Source organism: Aphelocoma coerulescens, chromosome 3 (assembly GCF_041296385.1).
Source record: "Aphelocoma coerulescens isolate FSJ_1873_10779 chromosome 3, UR_Acoe_1.0, whole genome shotgun sequence".
Classification (NCBI taxonomy): domain Eukaryota; kingdom Metazoa; phylum Chordata; class Aves; order Passeriformes; family Corvidae; genus Aphelocoma; species Aphelocoma coerulescens.
The window spans coordinates 34,791,154-34,814,160 of NC_091016.1; the positions used below are offsets into that span (position 1 = coordinate 34,791,154).

At 39.2% G+C, this 23,007-nt stretch overlaps 1 protein-coding gene across 2 annotated transcripts in view; it reads left to right on the top strand.

Annotated features, from left to right (window-relative positions):
• RBKS (ribokinase) overlaps positions 1-23,007 on the top strand; it is a 72,560-nt gene that overhangs the window by 43,110 nt on the left and 6,443 nt on the right. For both annotated transcript variants that reach the window (XM_069009801.1, XM_069009802.1), the window contains one exon: positions 7,499-7,687. In XM_069009801.1, the coding sequence (XP_068865902.1) occupies positions 7,499-7,687 (189 nt within the window). The remainder of the gene's footprint in view (positions 1-7,498; positions 7,688-23,007) is intronic.

Consider the following 23,007-nt stretch of genomic DNA (forward strand, 5'->3'; position numbering starts at 1 on the left):
TTTGCTGAGAAAAAAGGAAAAATCAAGCATTTGTTTTTCTTATGTCACAGGTTTGAAAGTAGGTTTTTTTTGTAATTGTTATATGTTCATATACCATCTGGTTTCTGTTTTCTTTCATGACTTGCTTTAATTTCAGATCTCTGTAATGAATACACTTGAGAAGTTTGATATACAGATAAATGTTTACATACCCAATAAAGGTTAGCAGTCACATCTCTGTATGGCACTTAAAAGCAACAAGTTAATTCTGCAAATCTTAAAGATAATTCTGATTTTTTTAAACTTTATCCATTCAACCAGTGACATATGCATCTCAGTCATTATCTTAAATCAGGAACAACGTAAGACTTTGGTGATCCTGAACATATACTGGGAAGACTGGGAAGAGATCTTTTTATCTTTTTCTTTTTTTTTTTTAATTTCCCTCAGTATTTACTAACGGTCACAGTTAGAAAAGAGCATTTGGATAAGATAGACTTTTTGTCTTAGCCACTATGGTCATTCTTTTGGATTTTTAAAAATTACTGTTCTCTATGGCCAAATTTACTGAATGTCCTGGTTACAACTGCCTTCCTGAGACGTTCTATTCCAGCTCCATTGCCTCTCCTAGTTGGTATTTCTAAGTCTCAAATGTTTTTCTTCTAGCCAAAATCCTATTTATGCTCCAAATTTACCCTTTCTGGAATATTTTATTTTTTATCTGCTATTTCAATCTACTTCCAGGAAAAAAAAAGTGTATTTCTGCTTCATCTTTACTAAGTCTTTTAAATAGTTAATAAATCAACTTGGGTTTGAAGATGAATTCTTTTGAGCTACCCAGTTCAACTGCTTCTAAAACATTCTTTTTAACACAGATGTGTGTTCTAAGACAAGATTAAATTTACACAGTTTTGGGGTTTTTTTATTACTTGGTTTACCTTTCTTAGTAATTTACCTTTACAAGTATTTATCACAATTTTATCATAATGTCCCTCTCTTTCTTGTTCGTCAAGAAATACTTTTAAATCATAAAACCCTGTGGTTTGCAGATAATATGTGAATAGTATGTTTGTAACAGAAAATTATGTTGGCTGTCAAACAGAACACCAGCCATATAGTTTAAGACGTCTCATAGACTGTGTGAAGTGTTTGTTAAAGATGAGAAAAAGGGGATAGTCCTTGTGATTAGCTGAATTATTGCTGAGCCAGAAGTTTCTGTTATTTACAGCTCTAAAGGTCAGGGTCTTGATCTGCAATGCCTTTGTCACAGAACAGAAGTTTAAAGATGTCAGCTATAGTGTCAGCCATGGGATGTTGGCTCTCAAACATGCAAATATCAAATATAACATCAACACTTTATATTCCATTCTTTATTAAATGCCTTAGGATTTAATGAAATCACACACAGTATCTGGTATAACAGCACAGCTTGTTATGGATTTACGTGCTAGAGAGAAGCAAACAAAATTACACTATCATTATGAATTATCTACCATTAGTTTGTCTAGAAGGCTCTTCACAAGCTGTTCTTTTCACTCATACTTGTTGCAATAACAGGGGTTTTTATGTCTGACATTACTTTCTTTTTATGTGGTTCATGAACAAAAGAAGTCAGAACAAATCTTGCAAGGTTATCAGTTCTTTCTTTGCTTAGCCTGTAGTTCAGTTTTATCTTTTCCCAGAAAGATCAAACTTGTTGAGACTAGTTTGTTAATTCCCAGATGCAGCACAGCCTAATCCCTGAGGTTTGTGCAGGAATGTGCTAGTTCTCCATTCCCTTAATTCTTCTAATGCAAAATAAATGTATCCAATGTCATCCTGGTGAAAACTAATGATTGTTCTTTTCAGTCATCTATAAATGTTGAAAAAGAGACAACCCTATACAAGATGAGCTTTGGAATACTTAACATTTTTTTTCCCACGTATTTGTGTGACTCCTTGCTGCAGATGGCTCTAGGCATAACCACAATGTCAATACAGTTCATGTGTTGTTTTTCTTTCTTAGCGTGTGCATGCAGTTACATAGCCCTGCAGGTTAGGAACCAAAATATACTGCACATCAGCAATTTCAATTTGATCCTGAATGTTTTGAAGAACAGCTGCTTCTCTGTTCAAAGAGTACTGAGGAGCCCTTCAGGAGAAGGAAAACTCCTGAATGGTAACAGCAAATGATTAAGTTTGACAAGCTATTTTTAATGCAAAATTGGGAACTACTTTCTCCCTAATGTAAAATGGGTATCAGATTTCTAATCTAAAGAAGGCCATGCAAAGATTTAATGAAATGCTAGCAGAATGCTTTGGAGCTTCAGTGGTAGAAAGCAGTACAAGTTAATTGCTAATTTTGTTAAATAAAGCTGTAAGATACATAAAAATAACAGAGAAAAATAGATACATTCTTACTGTTTCCTTTTAAGTGTTACTGTCTATTAACAGAGGGTAGATAATTTTTTGGAATAAATATTTGTTAGAATGTCCAGAATCAAGAGACATTATTGCCTTTTTCAAGATTCAGAGAATATCAAGTTTATAAAACTTTATCTGTAGTCTGGGATGAGGACATTTAAGACACTGCTTATTAATACAGAGAGATTAAAACTAAGCATAATCTTTCTTAAGAAAATATAATTGATATTTCTAGGGGTCAAAACAAAACCAGGTCCTTTAGAAATAAAATATTTCAGAACATCTCTTGAATTTACCTTTTGTGTTTTAAGTAATGGAAAGCTACTATTCTGCTATTACATAGAAGTTGCCAGCAATTCACAGTCTATTTTATTTGCATCTTTGTTCTAAACCCCATTTTATCAGTTGTTGGAAACTATGAATTTTCCCATATTTAGTCTAAAATGAAAGATGTTACTTTTGGGAGGGGAATGAATAGCTTCAGGCCAATTCATTTCAATCAGTTTTTAATTATTCTAGCACGATAAGTATTTCTGCCTGTATGTATGTAAAAATTTTATAATTTGAAACAACTGGAACTAGCTTGGCTTGTGGCCTGACCTTGCAATTTCTTATACACTAAATCTGTTGCACTGCTTCTTGGGGACTGTTCACATGTGTTAGAATTAATGAGATTGAGTTCTTGTTTTGTCATTTTCAAAAGAAATCTCCTAAGGTACAGGCCAAGTTTGTAGCCAAATGACTTACTGTGTTTAAATATTTGAAATTAGAAGTATTTTAAATTATCATATGTAGTTTTAGATGCATTAGCCTTAAAACTGGGACAGTTTCCCTGTTATTATTTATTATTTATTATTTCTCTTCCAGCAGCACCTGGCAACATTTGCAAAGTTGTTACTGTGCTAGGTGCACATAACCCAGTCCGAATGATAAACTGCTCCCCAAAGAATAAAGACTTCTTAGTTTATATTTGCTGAGGATCAGAGGATTGTGAAAGTTAGGAACAGACCTCTGAATGTTCAACTAGTCCAACACCCTGGTGAAGCCTGTCCAGTTTAGGATGGATTGCTCAGGGCTTTGTCCAGTCAAGTTCTGAATCTCCCAGGGTTGGAGACTTGCGTGACCTCTGGGCATGTGTTCCACTGCTTCATCACTCTTGTGGTGAAAAAGCTTGTCCTAATATTGGAATTTCCCATGTTCTAGTTTGTGCTTGTTGTCTCTAGCCCTATCCCTGTGCACCTTCAAGAAGACTCTGGTTTCAACCTCTCTATACCCACCTAGTAAATTGCCCTAGACAGCAATTAGATTTCCCTTTAGCCAGGAGTTCTTAAGGCTGAACAAGCCTGCTTCTCCCAGTCTTCTCTTGTATGTCCTGGTCTCTGGTCCTCTGACTGTCTTGATGGCCTTCCACTGCAGGGTGCTGTGGGTAGGTCAGTGTCTTACTTGTGGCAAGGATCCCAAAACTAGATACAATGCTGCAGATTTGGTCTTGCAAATACCAAGCAGAGGATCCAGAACGTCTCCCTGGAGGTGGCTGCCCCAAATGCACTACAGCTAGGAACAACTGGCAAATGTTCATATGCTATGCTCATTCTCAGTTTTAGCCAGTGTAAATTACTATTGCTGTTGAAAGAAGTTAATTGTTTTGGATTGACTTTTGGAGGTAATGTGGGACTGGGGGTGGTGTTAATTTTAACACAGATCTGCCTTGCAATCCAGTTTGTTTCCAGGCCACACAAGTGGCTGTCCTGGCACAAGAAAATGGGCTATGTGGACAGGAGTCAGGCAGGGAAAAAGCAGGGCCATTTTCTTTTCTGCAGCACTTCTGGTTTGTGTCATCCTACCATGACTAGACTCCACAGTCTAAAGAGAGATGGAGACCTAACTAAGATTAGTGAGGATTATGGCCAAGAACCTTCATATCAATGAAATAAAAACTTTAGTTAAATTTTTCTACCACTCTTGTAAACAAAATTATGAAAACAGTTTGTAGGTTAATTATATAATATCCATCATAGGTTTATTCTGACAGCAGTTGTGTGGAATGTCGTCTTGCTTTAATAGGTCCATTTAACTGAGTAGTTTTATGAGACTAGCTGAAGAAAAATAAAATTCTTCATTTGCTGTTCTTTTGTACAGTACTATGGCAAATGTCCACATTGGGCTTTTAGTATTGTTATTTAATTTTTTCTTTACATAACCATTAGTTATTTCCCTCAATTGTACCACAGTTTGTTTTTTAAATAAGATCCTACTGAAGGGAGGAACTTAAAAACTCACCACAGTATTTAACATCAGTTGACATTTACCGCAATCTCTAATTATTGGCACAGAATCTGTCTGGCTTCTGCTGCTTTTATGGTTCTTCCAGTTTGTTCCAGTGTTTTTTAGTTGTACCATCCTGCTGTAGATGAGTTAGATGACAGTGGTTTGAAGCAGCCGAAGATTTACTTTTATACAGACTGTCTGTTCAAAATAATTTTGTTTATTGGTATAAGCACTGTAAAGATGAAAAGAAAGATTTCTACAAAACCTTTCCTATAAAACAATTCTTTTACTATTCAAGCAAAGAATCCTGTTGATTTGGGACATAGGAAGCACAAAGAGGAGTACTGTCTTAATGCGAAGCATACAGGATGAGCATTTCAATAGGAAGAATATTATATTTAAATACTTTGTTTACCTCGCTCATGAGCTTACAGAAGTATAAGTACCAGGTAAATAAACCAATATTAGATTTACTGTTTCTCTACCAAAACCAAACCCACTTTCATCCTGGAAACTTTGCAGCAGAGGTAGAATGTTTGGAATTGTAGCCCCTCATAAAGTACACTGAAAATTCAGTTTGCCTGTTTCATTCAAGGATTTGTCTTAATGCATTTTTATTCTTGTAACACAATGTAACAAGGTGTTCTGAATAGAGGAATACACAGTTCCTGCTCCAGAGATCTTAAAACTCATGAAGGGACATGGAATATGTAGACACTTGAATAGAGTGTACATATATATTTTAATATTATATGTCATCTATCTGTAGTTACTCCAAAACCATTATTATTGTATTGGTTCCCTGGAAACCTTGCAAGAAGATACATTCAAAAGGTTTTGTGAGATACTTTTTAAAACAAATTTTCTTACTTGAAAATACTTTTATAACCTTTAAAATACTGAAATATGTTTAATATGCTTAAATAGTTTATACTGCAAGAGAATTTAGAGCAGCATGGTGACATGCCAAAGAGAAAATTGGATAGATTTAGTTGCCTTCTTATAATTTAAAGCTTATTATATTCTTGTCTGGGATCAGTGTGGTTAAAAAAAGTGATTTTAAATTGCGTGTACATGTTGACCACGCCTTGCCCCTGTGCAGTGCACAAGTTTAACAACCAAGTCCTGCCACACCAGGCTCTGTCTCATAGTGATCAGATCAACAGTGCTTGAAATAATCTCTGCATTTGCCTAAGTAGGAACTGCAGAACTTGGTCATGTAAGTTTAAAAATTAAAACCGGTAAGTGTTCTTCTGGGGATACTATGAACTCTAGGGAGTGTGTTGGCATAATGTGGCCCTTCAGAGCCCAAGGGTGGCTACTCTCGCCTGGGTCGGGCTGAAACTCAGGAAATGACAGTGGCGAGCAGCGGGCGCTGACTCACAGCTGGGGGCGGTTTGCTTGTAGATGGCTGTAGTAGTTCCTGTCCCCAGCTGTCTGCCCGCCCTCTCTTTACTACAGGCATGGCCTGTGCTCCATGAAGCACTTGTTTAATCACTACAGTTTACAGTTTGTTACGTCAAGAACTGCGAGCACTGAATTCGAGTTTCAGTCATGCAGAGGAAGGTAGTTTGAAATATTTCAGCAGCTGTTTCCCAAGAAGCCCATGCAGCAAAGGTCAGGAGAGTAGCTGCTGAATAGGTTCCAAAGAAAGTTTTCCACTGAAAATAAGCCCTAGGAGTATGGAAGTTATGCTCAGCTATGAAGCAGTTATTTGAAAATGCTTCAGACTGCATTCTTCAAGATCCAGTAGCAACCTTGTAGTGTAACCTACTGAGGCTTCCCTTTTCTCAGGCAAGCAGGACAAATTTTAGTGAAGACATCAAAATGTAGTATGTGTGTTTACATGCAGCTGAAGGCATACAGTATTATGAAGGAGTACTGCCTGATAGACTGTTTCAGAGAAAAGACAATTTCTCTTCCCTTTCTTCCTGTTTCATTCTTGTTCTCTTCCCTGCCAAAAAGAAGAGAAAAGCACATGACAATACAATGCCATCAAGAAAATGTATGAAGTGGTGAAAATGTTGTTTGAGTCTGAAGTCTTCATTGCAGACTTTGGGGAAATTTTGCTCTTAGTTGGGTGGAACTAAAAGAGATTAATTTTAAGACCCAACTGGGAGAAGTTTACTTAAGCTCACCATCAGTTAGAAGAAGAGTTTAGCTGTGTTAGTACAGAGCCAGCACAGTTGACAGAAGGATATGGACATGGCCATAACACAAATATATAATAAACTTTTAATGGGCCTTTGTCCAAAGAAGGCTTCAGATAAATTTTAGGTATTCTCATACAAAAATATATTTTAAATTGAACAGAGTGGTCAAAATTGAGCAATTTGTTTCCCCTGGAAGAGATTTTCCCTTGTGATGTCCCTCTAGCTGAACAATGAGAATTTTTAAAAGTGTTTAAAAAGTTTCTCACTTGGTGATAAATATCCCTCAAGAATAGTGACCAAGTTGACTTGTAGCATTTCTTCACATTAAACCATAAAATACTTTTGCTAAGACTGTGTCATTGTGTCCATTTCACAGAAGAAAAAACTGAGGCATGTGGGAAAAATGTGATTTTACTAAGGGTTTTATGCCAGGTAAGTTGTAGAAGCTGGAACAGAACTCACACCTCCTGTGTCTCTCTGCCTAGGCTGCTCTCCCTTAGTCTGCTGTGCCTGAAGTACACACTGATTTCAAGCAAGGAGCAAGACACAGCTGAATATCAGCGTAGGAAGTGGTTTCATGATCATCCTACAATACACATTTCAAAAAGCTACTAAATACTGTTTTCAAATGCAACTGTTGTCCAAAAATGAATGCTGTCAGATTATGATTTTCGTTTGCGTGGGTTGTTTTCCAGGCAGAAATTTTAACGGGCATCCCAGTTGGCAACCTTGAAGATGCTGAAAAGGTGGGACGCATGCTGTTAGAAAGAGGGTGTAAGCTCGTAATTGTTACTCTTGGAGCAGAAGGCTGCATGATGATATCAGGAGATGAACCCATTCCAAAGCACGTTCCTGCTGGGAAGGTCAGGGCTGTGGACACTACGGTACGTTTTTGTGGTTTAACTGTCTTGCTTTGGAAAAGACTGCTTAAGCACTAGGGGAAAGCAGTGAGTAATCAGCCAAATCTTTGGGCACTAGCACAAAGGCTAATTTATGATGTGAAACTGATATCTTGCTTCCAGTGTCTCATATATTAAATGTCAGTTCACCTGAGTTTTATAGTCTGTATTGTAGATGAGCTAGAATTATTATACATACTAAAGGTGTCCTCATGTTCCTCCTTTACTGAAGTACCTCTCACTGTAGTGTGTGATGCCACTGGCCTGAGCTGCAGTCCTGTTTTTTCACCTTTGCCCTGCCATTTAATTCATCTTGTCCAGAACTCAAACACTGTGAGAGGATGGAGATACTACTCACAGTCTGAAACAGAATGTTTGATTCTTCTGACAAAGCATGAATTACTTACCAAGTCTAGCGTAAGGTGATTAAAGACATAATTTTTACAGAATATAGTGGAAACCCCCCCAAAAGTTCTTGCTGCTTCATGATGACTGTTTTATGATGCTAGGTAAGGGATACTTGGTCAGGCGCATTTTAATCTTTGCCATTAGGGTACTTTTTTGCTTCGTGCTCAGAACTAAGTGCAGAAAACATACTCTGTGAAACCACAAAATACAATACCCCCAGCAAAAGATAAAAACAGGGCAGGCAATAGTTAAGATAGCATTGCTATGAAAACCTTACCACATTGCACATATGGGGCTATTTTGTGTTCCTAGTATTATCTGACATAAATCCAAAATAATTCCAGTGGAGTTACTGAGAGCCGAGCAGGTCGTGTTATATGTACTAACTATACATTTAAATGCCTGTTATAATAACGTCATATTACATATGTTCTGTTACAATAGTTCATTAAAATCCTGGAGATTTTACCATCTGGTACATTCCATATCTGAATAGCATTAATAACAACTAGTTCTTGTAGCATGTTTTTTATCCATGGACCTCATACTGATTCACAAAGAGGAAAGGCAACTGCTTAAAGGATGAGGAAACAGAGGCACGGGGAGCTGAAATTACCTAGGTCAGTAGCATGCAGTAGCAGAGCTAAGAGTAAAGTCACTTCATCTCGGTCAGAAGATCGCTCATAGGTTTGGACTGTGATATTCTGATACTGTGGAAAGCGTTGTTTCATTGTTCAATATAATCTTTCTCTACATAACTCCAAAATAGAGATACTTTGGTTTTATTTTCCCCTTTTGCCCCTTTGTCATTTATAAGTTTGACGTTGGGTTAGTGCTGGTTTTGGAATGGCTTAAATTGCTACATAGGGGAAGCAGACATCACTGTACTCTGCATGAAGTTCTTGATAGGGCACTACGGAACCCAAACTGCCTCTGCTTGCTTTTAGCCCAGAATTAGAGGTGCCAAGGAAGTGAAAGGCAGAGCTCCCAAAGCTGCCCAGAATCACGATTTACTAGCTTGGGAGCAGCACCTTGTGAACCTGGCAGTACAGCTTCTTGCTGCTCTGAGCTGTTAAATCCACTACTGCTATCGAAGTTTACTGTTAGAGTTTTTTCTCTATCACACAGAAGTGATGTTGAATAAATATGTGTGATATCCTTCTTCTTCAGAAGAAAAATGCTTCCAGATCAGCTATTGTTTGATATCTTAAAGATAAAGATTTGCTGCTCTTGGAATAAAACGGCAGTACTGAAACCACACGCTGTGGATGAAAAATGCTTTTTATCTTGCGTAGCAGTTCGGAGTTCCATGTCTGAACTAATGTAATGCTCCTGGTTTTTTTGTTTTGTTTTTTTTTTTTTTTTTTTTTTTTTTTTTTTTTTTTAATTCTTTTTATTTTAAATAAAACCAGTTTCTTTTAATTTACTAAATCCTTGCCCTGCCTCCTTGTGGCCAACAGGTTATTGGCTTCCACATAGCAGAGGATTTTCACAGTTAATTTTGTTAATCTACTTAAATACCAGAGTGTTGTTTTCAGTAAAACAGCTGTTCTTGGTTTATTCTTGCAGCCTGAATGAAAAAATATGTGTTGGCCTTCCATTATAAAAGTCTTACAGTGCTTAGCCTGATTATCACTTTGCCTGAAAGCAAGTGGTTTTAAAGCAACCCTTATAAACACTAAAGAAAATAATGTCACCCTCAACTAACCTGGATTGCTCTATTATTAAAATAAGCATTAAACATTCTAGTAGGACATGTTACTTTCTTCAAGGCATGTCCACAGTAGATCTTTCCACAGGAGAAGGATCAAGCTGTGAGGTGGCTTACCAAGTAGCCACCTACCCACAGGGTATTCAGAGTTGTCATGTGTATGCTCTTAGCCTGCCATTTGATACTAAAAAAAAGTTACTACCTTAAACTGCCCTGACTTCAGCATCTCGAGGGCCTAGGCACGATCACATCTGGTTATGTGCCTGTATCTGTACTGATACAATTTAGATCTGCAGAAGGTAAAGTTACTGCCAGACAAAGAGTTAAATGACGTGTGTACCCTATCACAGAATTTGCAAAAGGCTGCAGTCCTTAATAAAAAACGGAGTTTGCCATTTAGAAGATACACAGGTAAGATACAAAATTATCCTCAAAGTCCCCTTTCACTGTAGAATTTTTCCATACCTGCTACCCCTGCCCAGAGTCCTCTCTGCTGCACTGCAACTTCAGTAATGACTCCTGGTAATTTGTGTCGCCCACAGCAATTTTAGGAATTTTTGAACAACAAAATACTTGCGTAGCTACAGCCACAAAGACTAAGAATTTGAGTTCCTTGTCCCAGTTTGGGTGCTCCCCATTCTCCATGTTCACAGGTTCATCAGAGACACTAAGGGTTCATAGACTGTAGAGCCTGGCTTTTCCTCCCTACCCTTGAGGTGGTTAAATCTAAGCACTTATTGGCAGAACACTGGGAAAAGCTGGCTCCATCTCCCACTCTGTGGTGGAACATGAATCTTCAAGATTGAAAATCTGGCGTTTTTCACCCACACTAAATCAATACTATAAAGAGGGAAAAAAGGCCTGTTGATTCTTTTTTTTAGCACTAATTATCTTAGTGTGGGCTTTAGTAATGTATGCAATGCTTCTCATGACTGTTAGCAGAGCTCTCCGTACGCAGTCCAAAACATGTAGAGCACGAATAGTCATTCAGAGGGAAGTTTTGCAAGACATGGTATTGTAAAGCTGAAACATCTGTTTCTCCTGTTATAGCTAAATAGTGCAATAAGCTTTTGTTAAGAAAATTAACTTTCCCTTAATTTTACTAGTTCCTGCTATCTACTTTCTATATGCGTATTTTGAATAAACAGAAAAATAATCCTCGAATTTTCTGTATGAGAGAAAGATCTGATTAAGCCCACTGGCTCTATCAATTTGTATTTGAAACAGTTGACGTGAGACATTTGACACATAATAAAGTACTAATACAGGTGTACATTATATTCTATTTTCATTACTTTAAATAGTTGCTTTTAAATTTAGTTGAGTATATTAAGTTAAATATATGCATTTATTTTTGGAAGAACCTATTTCCACTCTAGGTGAAACTAGTACATGAAGCTACATTAAAATAGCTGTGAAGGATAATTATATAATTCCATTTATATGACACTTCTTCTGTTGGTAGCAGAAGGTTTCACAAATCATTCACAAATTTGATAAGCATTTCATAGAAAACAATAATACCATATACACACATTTTACACTTGCGTGTGTGTGAAGCAGTTTGCCTCTTCTGAAGCAGAAGCACAGCTGAGGTGGAGCATGGCAGCTGCTCACAAGCAGCTGTGGGACATGACCGAACACCATCATGTCAGAATTGTACTTGAGGTGAAGGGGATGATCCGTGTGATGAACCACATGATGATCCTGGATTTTGCCATCTGCTGCTGCAGCAGCCCTGAACAAGCCGTCTTGGCAGAGACACACATGGTCTGATGAGAGAGAAGGCCACAACATCATCCATACTGGAGAATGAAGCTCTGCTCTTTTCGCCCCTTCATTCTCACTCTCCCCCTCTGCTTCTGACAATCACGCAAAGTGTAATTTACAGCACTATTTACATCTATTTACATTTACTAATTATATTCCATTGAAACTGCCAAGGAAAATTTGTCAGAAGAATGTAATTACTCAAAGCTGGAATTTGGCCAGCAGTGAGATTAGTTCCCTTCCATTTTGAAAAAAGCACTATGGGATAGTATGGAGCTGAGCGCTTCAAGTGACAGCTGGGAACCAAGTCAAGTCCCTGAGGTACTGCCGGAGGCCTGCTTGGGGCTTGGTATCTGCAGGTGGATTTTGCAGAAGCATTCAGGCTTTCTGGAGCTCCAGGTTACTCAGAATCTGGGCTTCAGAACCATGCCATGCCTCCTCTGGAGGTGAGGCAGTCTGGTGGTCAGTGGCTATGGCAGGCTGGAACGTGTCTGCTGGCTCTGGGATTTGCTCTATGGTTGCTCCTTGCAGTTGAAGGTGGGGTGTCCTGTCTAAAGTCCATGATTCGAATTGGAGAGCTGGCACTGGCAGAATCTCTCCTGTGCAATGGCATTAGTGGAAAATGGGGAGTTCTCAAAGTAAGCTGGAGCTGCTCCTCTGTTGGCCCCCCATTTAAAGAGCACCGAGATCGCTTTGGGGAGGAGGTCATCTAGGGTTAGTTTTTGTAACCTCTAGTTTGCTCTATAGCCCAGCTTGGATCAAGATGCTGAATATATACTTGCATCAGTTAGGGTGACTTTGTAATTTTTGTCTCATCTGGTCTTTTAAATGTATAGCATAGTTGCTCTATTTAAGATCTCTTCATCAGTTGACCTCTAGGTTTACACATACCAATGTTGTGTGCAAAAAGTCCTGCATTAGTACACTCACATGCATCTGCATGTCTGGCTTAGGCATGGATGCACTTGGGCACACCACATTTAAATGAAAATTTGGAATCACTTTTCACAGTGCTGCCCCTAGGAATCACAGCAAGTCAATAGTCCCCCTTTTAAATGTCATGGAGAACATAGAATGTTTAGCTTCACAGTATTTCTAAGCACAACCATTACATTACCATGTAATTTCTTATATTACCAACATTTTCCCTGCCTGGTTGTGCTTTTTGGATACAGAGATTGCACAACCTACTAAGAGAAGCTCACAGGTTGAAGTGCCATGCTTGTAAACATGATGAAACTCATTTAAGAGACAGAATAAAATTCAACATTTAATCTACTTTGCCTGAAATTTGACATGAGCATATGATTTTTTCTATATAGTCCTTTTCTGTGCAATATTCTCAGAGATATGATACATACTATTTGTCGTAATCATAAATGTTACCATTATTTTTTGTGTGTCAGTTCTGCAAAAGAAAGGCTCATTGCTACAATAGGAATTGTCATCAGATGTTATGTGTTCAAATCCTGTTGTTTCTCTCAGGTTTCTTATTACAGTTTATTAGATCTGTCTCTTTTACTAGGAGACAGTTATGAAGGCTGTCTTTAAACAGTAGATTGCTCACTGAGCAGCTTTGTATTGAACTCTGAAAATGTTATGCAACTTTTATTTTAATAAAGCCTCATATAAGTGTATAGCTATATAATTTTAGATATGTCACAGTATTCAGGCCTGTGCAGCAGTTGTGGTCTAAAGAAGGCAGTGTGGTTTAGCAATTTGAACAAAGGACTGATTAAGAGTTCCAGGGCTCTGCAAAAGACTTGCTGTAAATCCTTGGAAGAGTTACGTGTCTTCTTTGTATCCCAATTTATCTGTCCATAAATTGGAGCTGCTATTAATGTGTGGCATATAAGCCATGAGAAGTCTGTTAGAGATCAGAACAGAACCTGGGAGGCCTTTTTCCCAGGCTTGTCATATAACCTCAGGCCAGTTGTGCTTCTTTGGGGGCTTTGCAAACTCATTGAAGTGCTTCTGCTTGAAGTTGAGAGGTCTTGTCTGTAAAAATATGGTTTACACTAAAATTCTCTGACTTAGCTGTATCTTCTGGTTTGGAGGAAGCCAGAGCCAGAAGAGTGAAGTGGACACTGAAATAAAGCCTTAGAATATAAATAAATCCAAAACAGTCCTCCTAATAACAGCAATTCTTTGTCTCCTGACTTTGTGGCCTAACGTCTGAGGCTCAAGGGGATATAAATACAACACTCTGTGCAATGACTAATTACTCAAAATTCTGTGCATCAGCAGAAGTGGGACTTGTGGTTGACTCTAATATTATCAAATGCCTTTGCTATTTAATAATCTTGTAGCCGTACATTATTTAGCACGCCGCTTGCACAAAGAACAGTGATTTTATTTCAGCTATCTCTCAACAAAGTAAAAATGCAGCTGGTAGTAAATGAAGCATTTGGCAGACAATGTGTCTGATGTACAGTTCTCTAACTTGCTAAGAAAAGAAAAATGTTAAATGTTTAACCTTTTCCTACCCAAGGATATAGCAAGGAGTAAACCTTTGTGGTTTTCCTTTTTCTCTTTTTCCCTAACCCTAAAATGTAGCTTTTTCCTTTTTTTCTCTTTTTTTCTTTTTCTTTTTCTTTTTCTTTTTCTTTTTCTTTTTCTTTTTCTTTTTCTTTTTTTCTTTTTCTTTTTCTTTTTCTTTTTTTCTTTTTCTTTTTTTTTTTTTTTCTTTTTCTTTTTCTTTTTCTTTTTCTTTTTTTCTTTTTCTTTTTCTTTTTCTTTTTCTTTTTCTTTTTCTTTTTCTTTTTCTTTTTCTTTTTCTTTTTCTTTTTCTCTTTCTCTTTCTTTTTCTTTTTTCTTTTTCTTTTTCTCTTTCTTTTTCTCTTTCTCTTTCTCTTTCTTTTTCTTTTCCTTCTTTTTTTTCTTTTTTTGTTTTTTCTTTTTTCCTTTTCTCTTTTTCAGTTCTTTTTTTTTTTTTTTCCTCATCTTCCCTCTCATTCTCAAGAAAAGAGAAGTTACTATCAGGCAAACATCCTATTTATCAGCAGAGTTTATTCACACACACCAACACAGAGTAATTATGCCCAGAGCTCTCATTAACATCCCACAAACCGACAGCATAATAGCTTCCTTTCTTTAACATGCAACCCAAATAGGTTAATAAATAAGTTTAGTTCCAGTCATAGCCCACTTTCTGACTTAGCCTTCTGCATTCCCTCTTTTACAAATACGGCATCCATTGAATTTTGGAACAGAAAAACCATGAGGAATAAGTTAATCTGCCAGGCACTCCAGTCAGCGATCTGCACTGTAAGTCTAAATAAAGCTGCATCTATTATGTTCTGAAGTTCAGCTGAACTGTGAAAGGGCACATGACTGAAATCCCTGCATGTGAGTTGACTCACAGTTAAATCTAGATGGGACTTGCTTGGTTCCTCAGGAGTTTCTGCTTCTGATTCAGGCCTTCTAAAGACACTTCAGTTTGTTAAGGCTTAGTCAGTGGCCTAAGTCTATACAGGTATCCAGTGACAAGAGGGATTGCAAGAGTAGCATCCCTCTGCATTGGCAGTCAACTGAGAAAATGTAGAGCAAGCTGGATGCATCCTCTTTTCCCTTGGAGAGCAGAAAGCTATATTATGCCCCTTGTACAAATTGGAAAAGTGGAACAAAAATGTTAGCTGGGTGCACTGAAGCACAAGCCAGAAATGTTCTGCTCCAAGTTATATGGGGAGTTGGACTGATGAAGCCAAAAATGAAGCACAGGCATATATTGTCCCATGCTGCTCTCTTAACTTCTAGACAACATTGTCATGGAAGGAAACACTGTTTATCTGCCTAGTAACTGTCTATTTTAATCTGTAAGAACAAACAATGTAAACAAAATGAGCAAACAGAAGCAGGCTTGCACAGAACAATTTGCAGCCTTGTTTTCCAGTGGAAGATTCCATGGACCACCCAGGCTTTGCTCTAGTCCTTTTCTCAACCACGGAGCATCTAATTAAATCCCTTTCCATTCCTGACTCTTAAGTGGAAGAGAGCCTACAGTCCTGTACAGTTTCTTTCCAGATGGAAATGCATAATTTAACAGAGATACAGCTGACAGGGAGAAGTGGGCCCAGAGCAGTATTAGCATTTGCCACAAATTGCATTAAATTACAAGGGGTACTTAATGAAGACATATTATAAAAAGAAGATTAAAGCCAATATTTAGTTTTTAAGCCCCTTCTAAGATTGTAGAGTGCCAGGCAACAAAAATACTCATAGTGAAACTACTTTAGTGATACCAAGAGTTTGGTTTAGCTACACATTATCAGTAACAAGTGATGACATTGTGTCCCATTGTGTCCTACAGCTTTTTTCCATATACATGTATACATATACAAAAAGTTGCTAAGCACCTTACATTATTTACTACTTGGGTACTTACAACATTAAGAAAGTACTGTTCAGACTGCTGTTTTGTAGATAGGGAACAAAGCATGCAGACACTGGCTTGTCAGTGGCAAGTGAACCTGTTTCCCTTGTTTAACCGTGACTTGTTCTCTATGCTTCTCTTAAAAAAAAAATAGGACTGGAGGAAAATTTTTGTCAGGCTATCAGCGGTCTCATTTTTAGAACTAGACATCATTGTAAATGTCCACATAAAGGAGAGAGTACATAGAAAGGCAGAGTTGCTTTGCATTGGATGCTCCTCAAAGAGGCTGTAGGGAGTTTATGGAAATATGGTATGAGGACAAGTGCTTTGGCTCCACTACTGGCATACTGAGAAGTATTCCAGTTTGGAAATTAACCCAGTTGATTATTATTCTGGACATAGAAAGGTAGGGTTGCTGGCAGCATATAGGTAGCAACTCAAATGTTTTGTATGTGGGCCAGAACGCATGAATGATACCACCTCCAACATCTGCACCTGAGAATACAATCTGATGAGGTCTAGAGAGGCTGAGTTCAGAAATATCTTTGTGTCATTTCACTTCTGGGATGCTTTAGTAAATGAAACAATGGTATCATTTATGCAGGTTGAGAGCAGAGTAGGAAATTACTTTTATTGCTTCTCTTGGGCTAACTATGTCATGCAACAGGAGTGAAAATCATTGCAGCAAAACATGCTGCATCCCTTTTTAGATTTGCTCTCCTCTTGACTTTATGATGAGTCCAGTTCAGGGTCTCCTCCAAGAGGATGCTCAGTCCTGGTATGTAGCTCACCCTGTGTCGGAGCAGATCCTGGGCTGCCAGTGCATGCACACGAGGCAGTGCCAGTTGTAATGGTAGATAGCACTTCGGGATATCTGTGTTGCAGAAAGGATGAAGAGGAAGGAAGACCAACTGTGTGCAGCCATCCTTTCTAATGAAATTCCTGCAGTTAAAAATAGCTAGTGGAAGCTGGCGCTTCTGGCACATCCAGAGCGTCACCTTCCCAAGTATCTTTTTCTGGCCTGAGCTGTAGGAAGTTGCAAATGCAATCCGCTGTGTAATAGTGCAGCATATTCTTGGCCAAACTCCTCATCATTTTTTTCCTCTTCATGGTTAGCTAACAAATGTCATATGCCTCCCTTTCTTCTTTAAAACTATTCTCTGCAGAACCAGGTATCATCCAGGCTGCTGTGGAACATAACTTACTCTTCTCAGTTTCTTCACATCAGTTCTGGCTGTGGTGAGAGAGAAGGCAAACCTGGCTCTGGAGCCCCTCATCTGCCTAGTTGCTCAGAAATGCCAACTGCAGTAATGATGATATTGAACAATATCAGATTTCATTATTTTCCCCAACAGAGTTTTCAATGCCAAGTAATTTTGGTCACTAAAGAAACCAGAAAGGTTTGAGTTGGATTGGTGATATTGCATAATTAGGTTTTCAAAAGAACAAGAACAGAGAAATGAGAATAGTGGGGAAATCAGGCTTCTTTTGCAAATTCTAACCGCAGAAAATGCCAGAAGTTGTATTTCTTATCAAGAATAAAGGAGTTAATCTTTAGTTGCCTGTCCCATGGACAGAATACATTTTAAAACTTTCATTAGAGAAATGGAAGGAAGCTAACTCTTAAGTTTTGGTGACGGGTAGCAGTAACCTATAGGAATGTCTTTAATAGCAATTTTTAAGTTGAGTGTACTGATTCTGCCACTTTTCTCAGGGTTTTCTTCTGTGTCTGTGTGTTTCAAGGTAGATATACAGACATAAAACCAGCTATAGAACAAATCATCTGTAGAAAAGCAGATTCCTGAATTTTGGCAGCAAAGTTTGTCAGCTGCCCAAATGTCTATAAGGAGTATTTTTAAAATTCATTTCAAAGCACAAATAGACACAGAAATACAGGAAAAAAGTGAGGAATGTCTCTGGAAGCTCATGCCTCATTGCTGGTATCTGTGATTTTGTTGCTGAAATCATTAAGCAGGCAGTGTGTTTCTTGGAAAGATCCATTTTACAGGCAATCTCACAGAGAATGCCCTTCTGTCAGAAGCAGTGCCTTGGTGGTCACCTACTGCTGAAGACCATGGGTGAGGTGTCAGAGGGAGCCCTGTTTTCTGCATTCCTGCCCCACAGGTTAAGGACAAGAGAATGAGTGGGTAGCAGAGAACAATACCGTTGAGCAGAGCAGCAGTTCTGGCTTGTAAGTCACATCTAACTGAAATTCAAGAGAGGAGATACAGCTTGAGTAGTCATCGAAACGATTACACAAACTCCGTTGGAAAAAGAATGCAGGGAGCTGGCAAGGGGACGAAGCTGGGGAGAGCTCAGACAAAAAACCTCCTGAAGTTTGGTGGGTTTTTTTTCCCTTCCAGGATGTGTAGTTCATGGGTAGGCAGATGCAGTGGCCAGCCAACAAAGGCTAGATGCTGTGGTTTTGAAAGAGGCACTTGAGCATATGGAGCTTTCGTGCAAAAAAAAGAATGTTATTTTGATCAATTCCAGGCGAGATGGCAGTTGTGTCATTCTGAGTGCTTCTCCTCAGATTAGATGGGATCACTAAGAGTCCTTTGGCATTTTCAGTCTGAGAGGAAAAAACCACATGTGGCTAGTGAAATTGCCCAGCACAGAGATTTCCTTCTTCTTATTTAACTGTTAGATTATGGGTTCCTGAAGCCGTGTCAGGCTCATGTGTGATACTGGGTGACACAGTTAGTGACATTTTGGCCAGTTCTCTCCTGGTTGGGGAGGGAAACCCGCTGCCAGAATTTCCAGTGTACTATCAAAATACCATGATGTATTTTGGGCAGAGTTTTGGCTGTAGTTTCATTTCATCATTAAATGATATTTGTGAATTAACACATAAGCATGAGCTTTGTTGGGACGAAAGCACAATTTGGCACAAGTGTGACATGAATAATGAAAGGAGTGAAGTACTGCTCAAGGAAATGAGATAACTGAAGCTTTTGATTAGAGTAGGAGAGTAGCTACATGTTGTTGAGGCTTGATAAACCAGTTTGAGAAGTATAAATCAACCTTCTGAGGAGCTGCTATATTTAGCACCAGGTTTCAACCATGACTCTTGATTCTGTGCAAGTTTAAATTTTGGGAAAAGTAGATACAGCTCCTGTAGCATGTTCAACTGAAAGTCCATCTTCTGTCTATTAGTGGTGATGTCTGCGTGCTTCCTTGTTGTTGACACTGTGGTTTGTAGGCTGTACTTTGCAAGAGTGCCACTGGAGAGCTTTGTGTTCAGATGAAGTGTAATGAGAATTTTCCAGTGCTGCATTTTGTATGTCATACATTTTTTATTTGCACCGCAGGGGGAAAAAAAATAGTGTGGAGGGTTTCTTCTGCTGTTTCTGAGTTTCTGTGAGGTATGAACTTCCAGATCAAATGAAAGGAGGTCACAGATCAAAGCTCAAGAGTGGAACCAGGGAAGAAGCAGGTAATGAAGGCAGAAGTAAACTCAGTCTTAAACAGAAAATTTACACAGAAGTGTATTCCAAATTGAAAAATTCCATGCCAAAGTATCTATTGTTCTGGCAGTGTTGGAATCAGAGTAGTGGTGAATTATTTGGTTGACAGGAATCTCACAGGTTCAGCAACATCGATCCATTGTTTTTAGAATGGTATATGGAGCTCCTGGTTCAGTGCTCTTACTCCATTGTGTAAGAAAGAAATAAATTCGTCACCTCTCATTAATGCTGTCTGGAGTTGAAAGGAGTTTATATGAACATCATCACACTGAATTGTTTCAATGATTCAGAAAACGGAGTGCTCCCTGTGGGTGAATACTTTGTTGGCTTTCTGGGGTTAGACTAACAGTTTACTACACAGAATAACTTAGTTCTCCAGTGCTTAGCAGTATACTGGAATATTATCATCCAGGAAAATGAAGCTCTCCTGTGACCTTTCCCAGACTTCTTCAGTGTGCACTAAGAGAAAGCAGTCACCTCAAAGACACCTTGCAGTATTTTTCTTGTAAACAGTGAGGTGGGAGCTCCTCTGTTCTCATCCTGATTGAGTCCAGCAGAGCTGTGAAGGTCCACTTATTTTGCATATCTCAGATTTAGGGTTCCCAAGCTGTGCCTCACTTTCAAAGGATGGGTAGCTCATGTGACTCCTGTTAGTCCATGAAAGATCTGGAGCTTTGGATTCAGCCCCCACAGATGTCTCAAAGTGGGTGTTCTTAACATCCTTGATCTTAAGTTGGGTTAATTTCCCATCATATGAAATGAGAGCACTATTACCTGCCTTCAAAGTAGGTGCTGTATATGGGCTTTGAAATGTAAAGCAGATACTTTCATCTGTGCTTTTTAGATGACATACAAATTAAAAATTGCAGCCTTGTGAATGTTGTATGTTTTATTTCCAACATTCACCACAAACCAAACATTTCAGGGGAATTCATGCATCTGTAATGCTTGTCACTGATCTTTTTAGAAACAGTGCATAACTTAATGTAGTAGGATGTTTCAGAAAGGAAAGAAGTTGCATGCAGGAGGCCTTGTATTGAGATTAATCTCTCAGGAATGTAGGGGGTTAACGGTTAGGCTGATTAATCACTGTTAACGACCCATCAGGAAATCTGTGAGGAAGTGGGTAAAAATTCCTGATGGCTGATGTGAAGCATTGTGTGGTATGCTTTGGTTTTGATGTTTCCCAACTGATAGTCTACACGAGGTGTAGTTACCTCTAAGTTCCCAGGCCATGTGAAGGACCCAATGATATGATGGTCTTGTTCAACTTGCGTAAGTGAACAAGAAATTTTCCCCATTCATGGCTGCGCAAGTACATCACAACATAAATGCAAGAAAGTCAGGGATTGCTCCTTCCCACAGCTTTCCAGAGCAGAGTCTGGTCAAGATACAGAAAGGAGTGTGATCATTCCCTCAATCCTCCGGACAGAGCCCACAGGGTACGGGGAGAAGAGTGGAACAGGCAGCTTTCCCTGTGTGACCAAGGAGCCAGAGTATTAAGACTTGGATACACAAGTGAGTTAATGAATTGCCTGGTGTTGACTGAGGGCGAGGTTCCACAGTTGGCTCAAGCTGATCCAAGACCATGCTGAGAGGAGTGTTTCTAACGTCTTTCTCCTTTGCTGTGGACTAACTGTCATGTGGTAATACAGCAACTTGCTGATCTGGGCGGAAACTATTGTTTCTTGGTCAGTGTTGGCTGGCCCAGTTGTCAGAAGGATCAGAGAACTGATCTGCTTCACTGCTTGGCCACACAAGTGCTAAATCTGATGTAGGGGAGGGTGTGGGAACATGAGACAAGGATAAAAACATGAGTGGGGACTGAGCCTTTCAGCAGAGCATAACCATGGATCGGCTTAAGCCTATTATGAAACTGCAGTCTGAATCACTGGAATTAAGAGTGCACTGTCAACCTACAGGGAATGCAAATTAAAATGTGTTAGCTTACACCTCCTGCCGTTGTTAAACACTGGCTGAGCCCAGCCATTCTGCACGTGGCTGGGAGGAAGGAGCTATGATGGGGCAGCGTCCTAGTAGGTCCCCAAACCACATCAGACAGCATCAGGGCTGTGTGGGGAATGCAGAGGGGAAGAAGAAAGGAACAAACGAGCACCACTACCATGAGTCTCTCTATATATCTTCCTTTGGCTTAGGGTAACATCTACTTATTCTTTGTGACAAGACTGCAGAAACACTCAGAGGACAGACTGAGCACAGTAATAGAGTTGAGGATCCAGACCCCAACCTCGGGGGTACAGTGTGCTTTTCCTAGATCTTCTCCTTTATTTTCAACTGAAATACCTTTGCAGTGCTGTCTAGTCAGTACCAAAAGCCTAACTTAGACCTAGCAAGGCAAGCCCTGCTATTTGATTCAAGTTCATTTGGTTCTTATTGCTAAATTTGGTAGTTCCCAGTTAAGGACTTCTTATCATTTTGTTCTGGCTCAAAATTCCATGCAAAGATACAGGAATAACTGTGTTAGTGGGAAATCTCTTTGTAATTTTCAAATATTTCATGTTTTAGAGGTTTGTAACAAATGGTCTTCTCCTTTAAGCACAGCCGTGGAGAGCCACACCAGTATCTGCAGGGTGCCCTAGAAAGACAGCAATGCTTCCACACAGGATCAGCAACCCCAGACACTGTGGGAGTAGTCACCCTTGTTAGGCCTTGATCTGAGGAAATAGTTTGAAGATAGTCAAATTAGTTTAATTTCAGGAGAGTTTCAAGATAGTGAAGTTAGTTTAATTTAAAGATTATCTTAATTTAAACTGCCAAAATATCTTTCCAGTGAAACATGAGGAAATATGTGGGGAGGAAAATATTAACCTCCCAGAAAATAATTTTAAAAACTATTCCACAGGCAAATAAATGCAGAAGTAAAAAAAACCAGCCAGGAACATTTCCAGAAATAAATCATTCTCCATCACATAGAGGATAAACATGGGTTCTTTCAGGAAGAAGGAAATAATAAAAAACCAAAAGCTGTATAACTGATTCAGTCACTGTGAGTGGGGTTTTCATGGCAAGGTTTTGGTAGTGGGTGACTACAGGAATGGCTTCTGTGAGAAGCTGCTGGAAGCTTCCCCCATGTCCGATAGAGCCAATGCTCCAAGAGGGACCCACCACTGGCCAAGGCTGAGCCCTTCAGTGATGGTGGTAGCACCTCTGGGATAATGTAGGTAAGAAGGGGTAAAAATACTGCTGTGCACCAACAGCTGGAGAGCGGGGTGAGAATATGTGACAGAAGCAACTGTGCAGATACCAAGGGCAGTGCAGAAGGAGGGGGAGAAGGTGCCCCAGCTGCTGGAGCTGAGATTCCCCTGCAGCCCATGGTGCAGCCCATGGTGAGGCAGCTGTGCCCCTGCAGCCCACGGAGGACTATGAGGATGCAGAGATCCATCTGCAGCCTGTGGAAGAGACCCACGCCAGAGCAGGTGAATGTCCAAAGGAGGCTGTGACCCATGGGAAGCCCATGATGGAGCAGGGTCCTGGCAGGATCTATGGAAGAGGAGCCCACATGATGGTTTGCTGATAGAACTTGTGATTCTGAGGGACCCACACTGGAGCAGCCTGT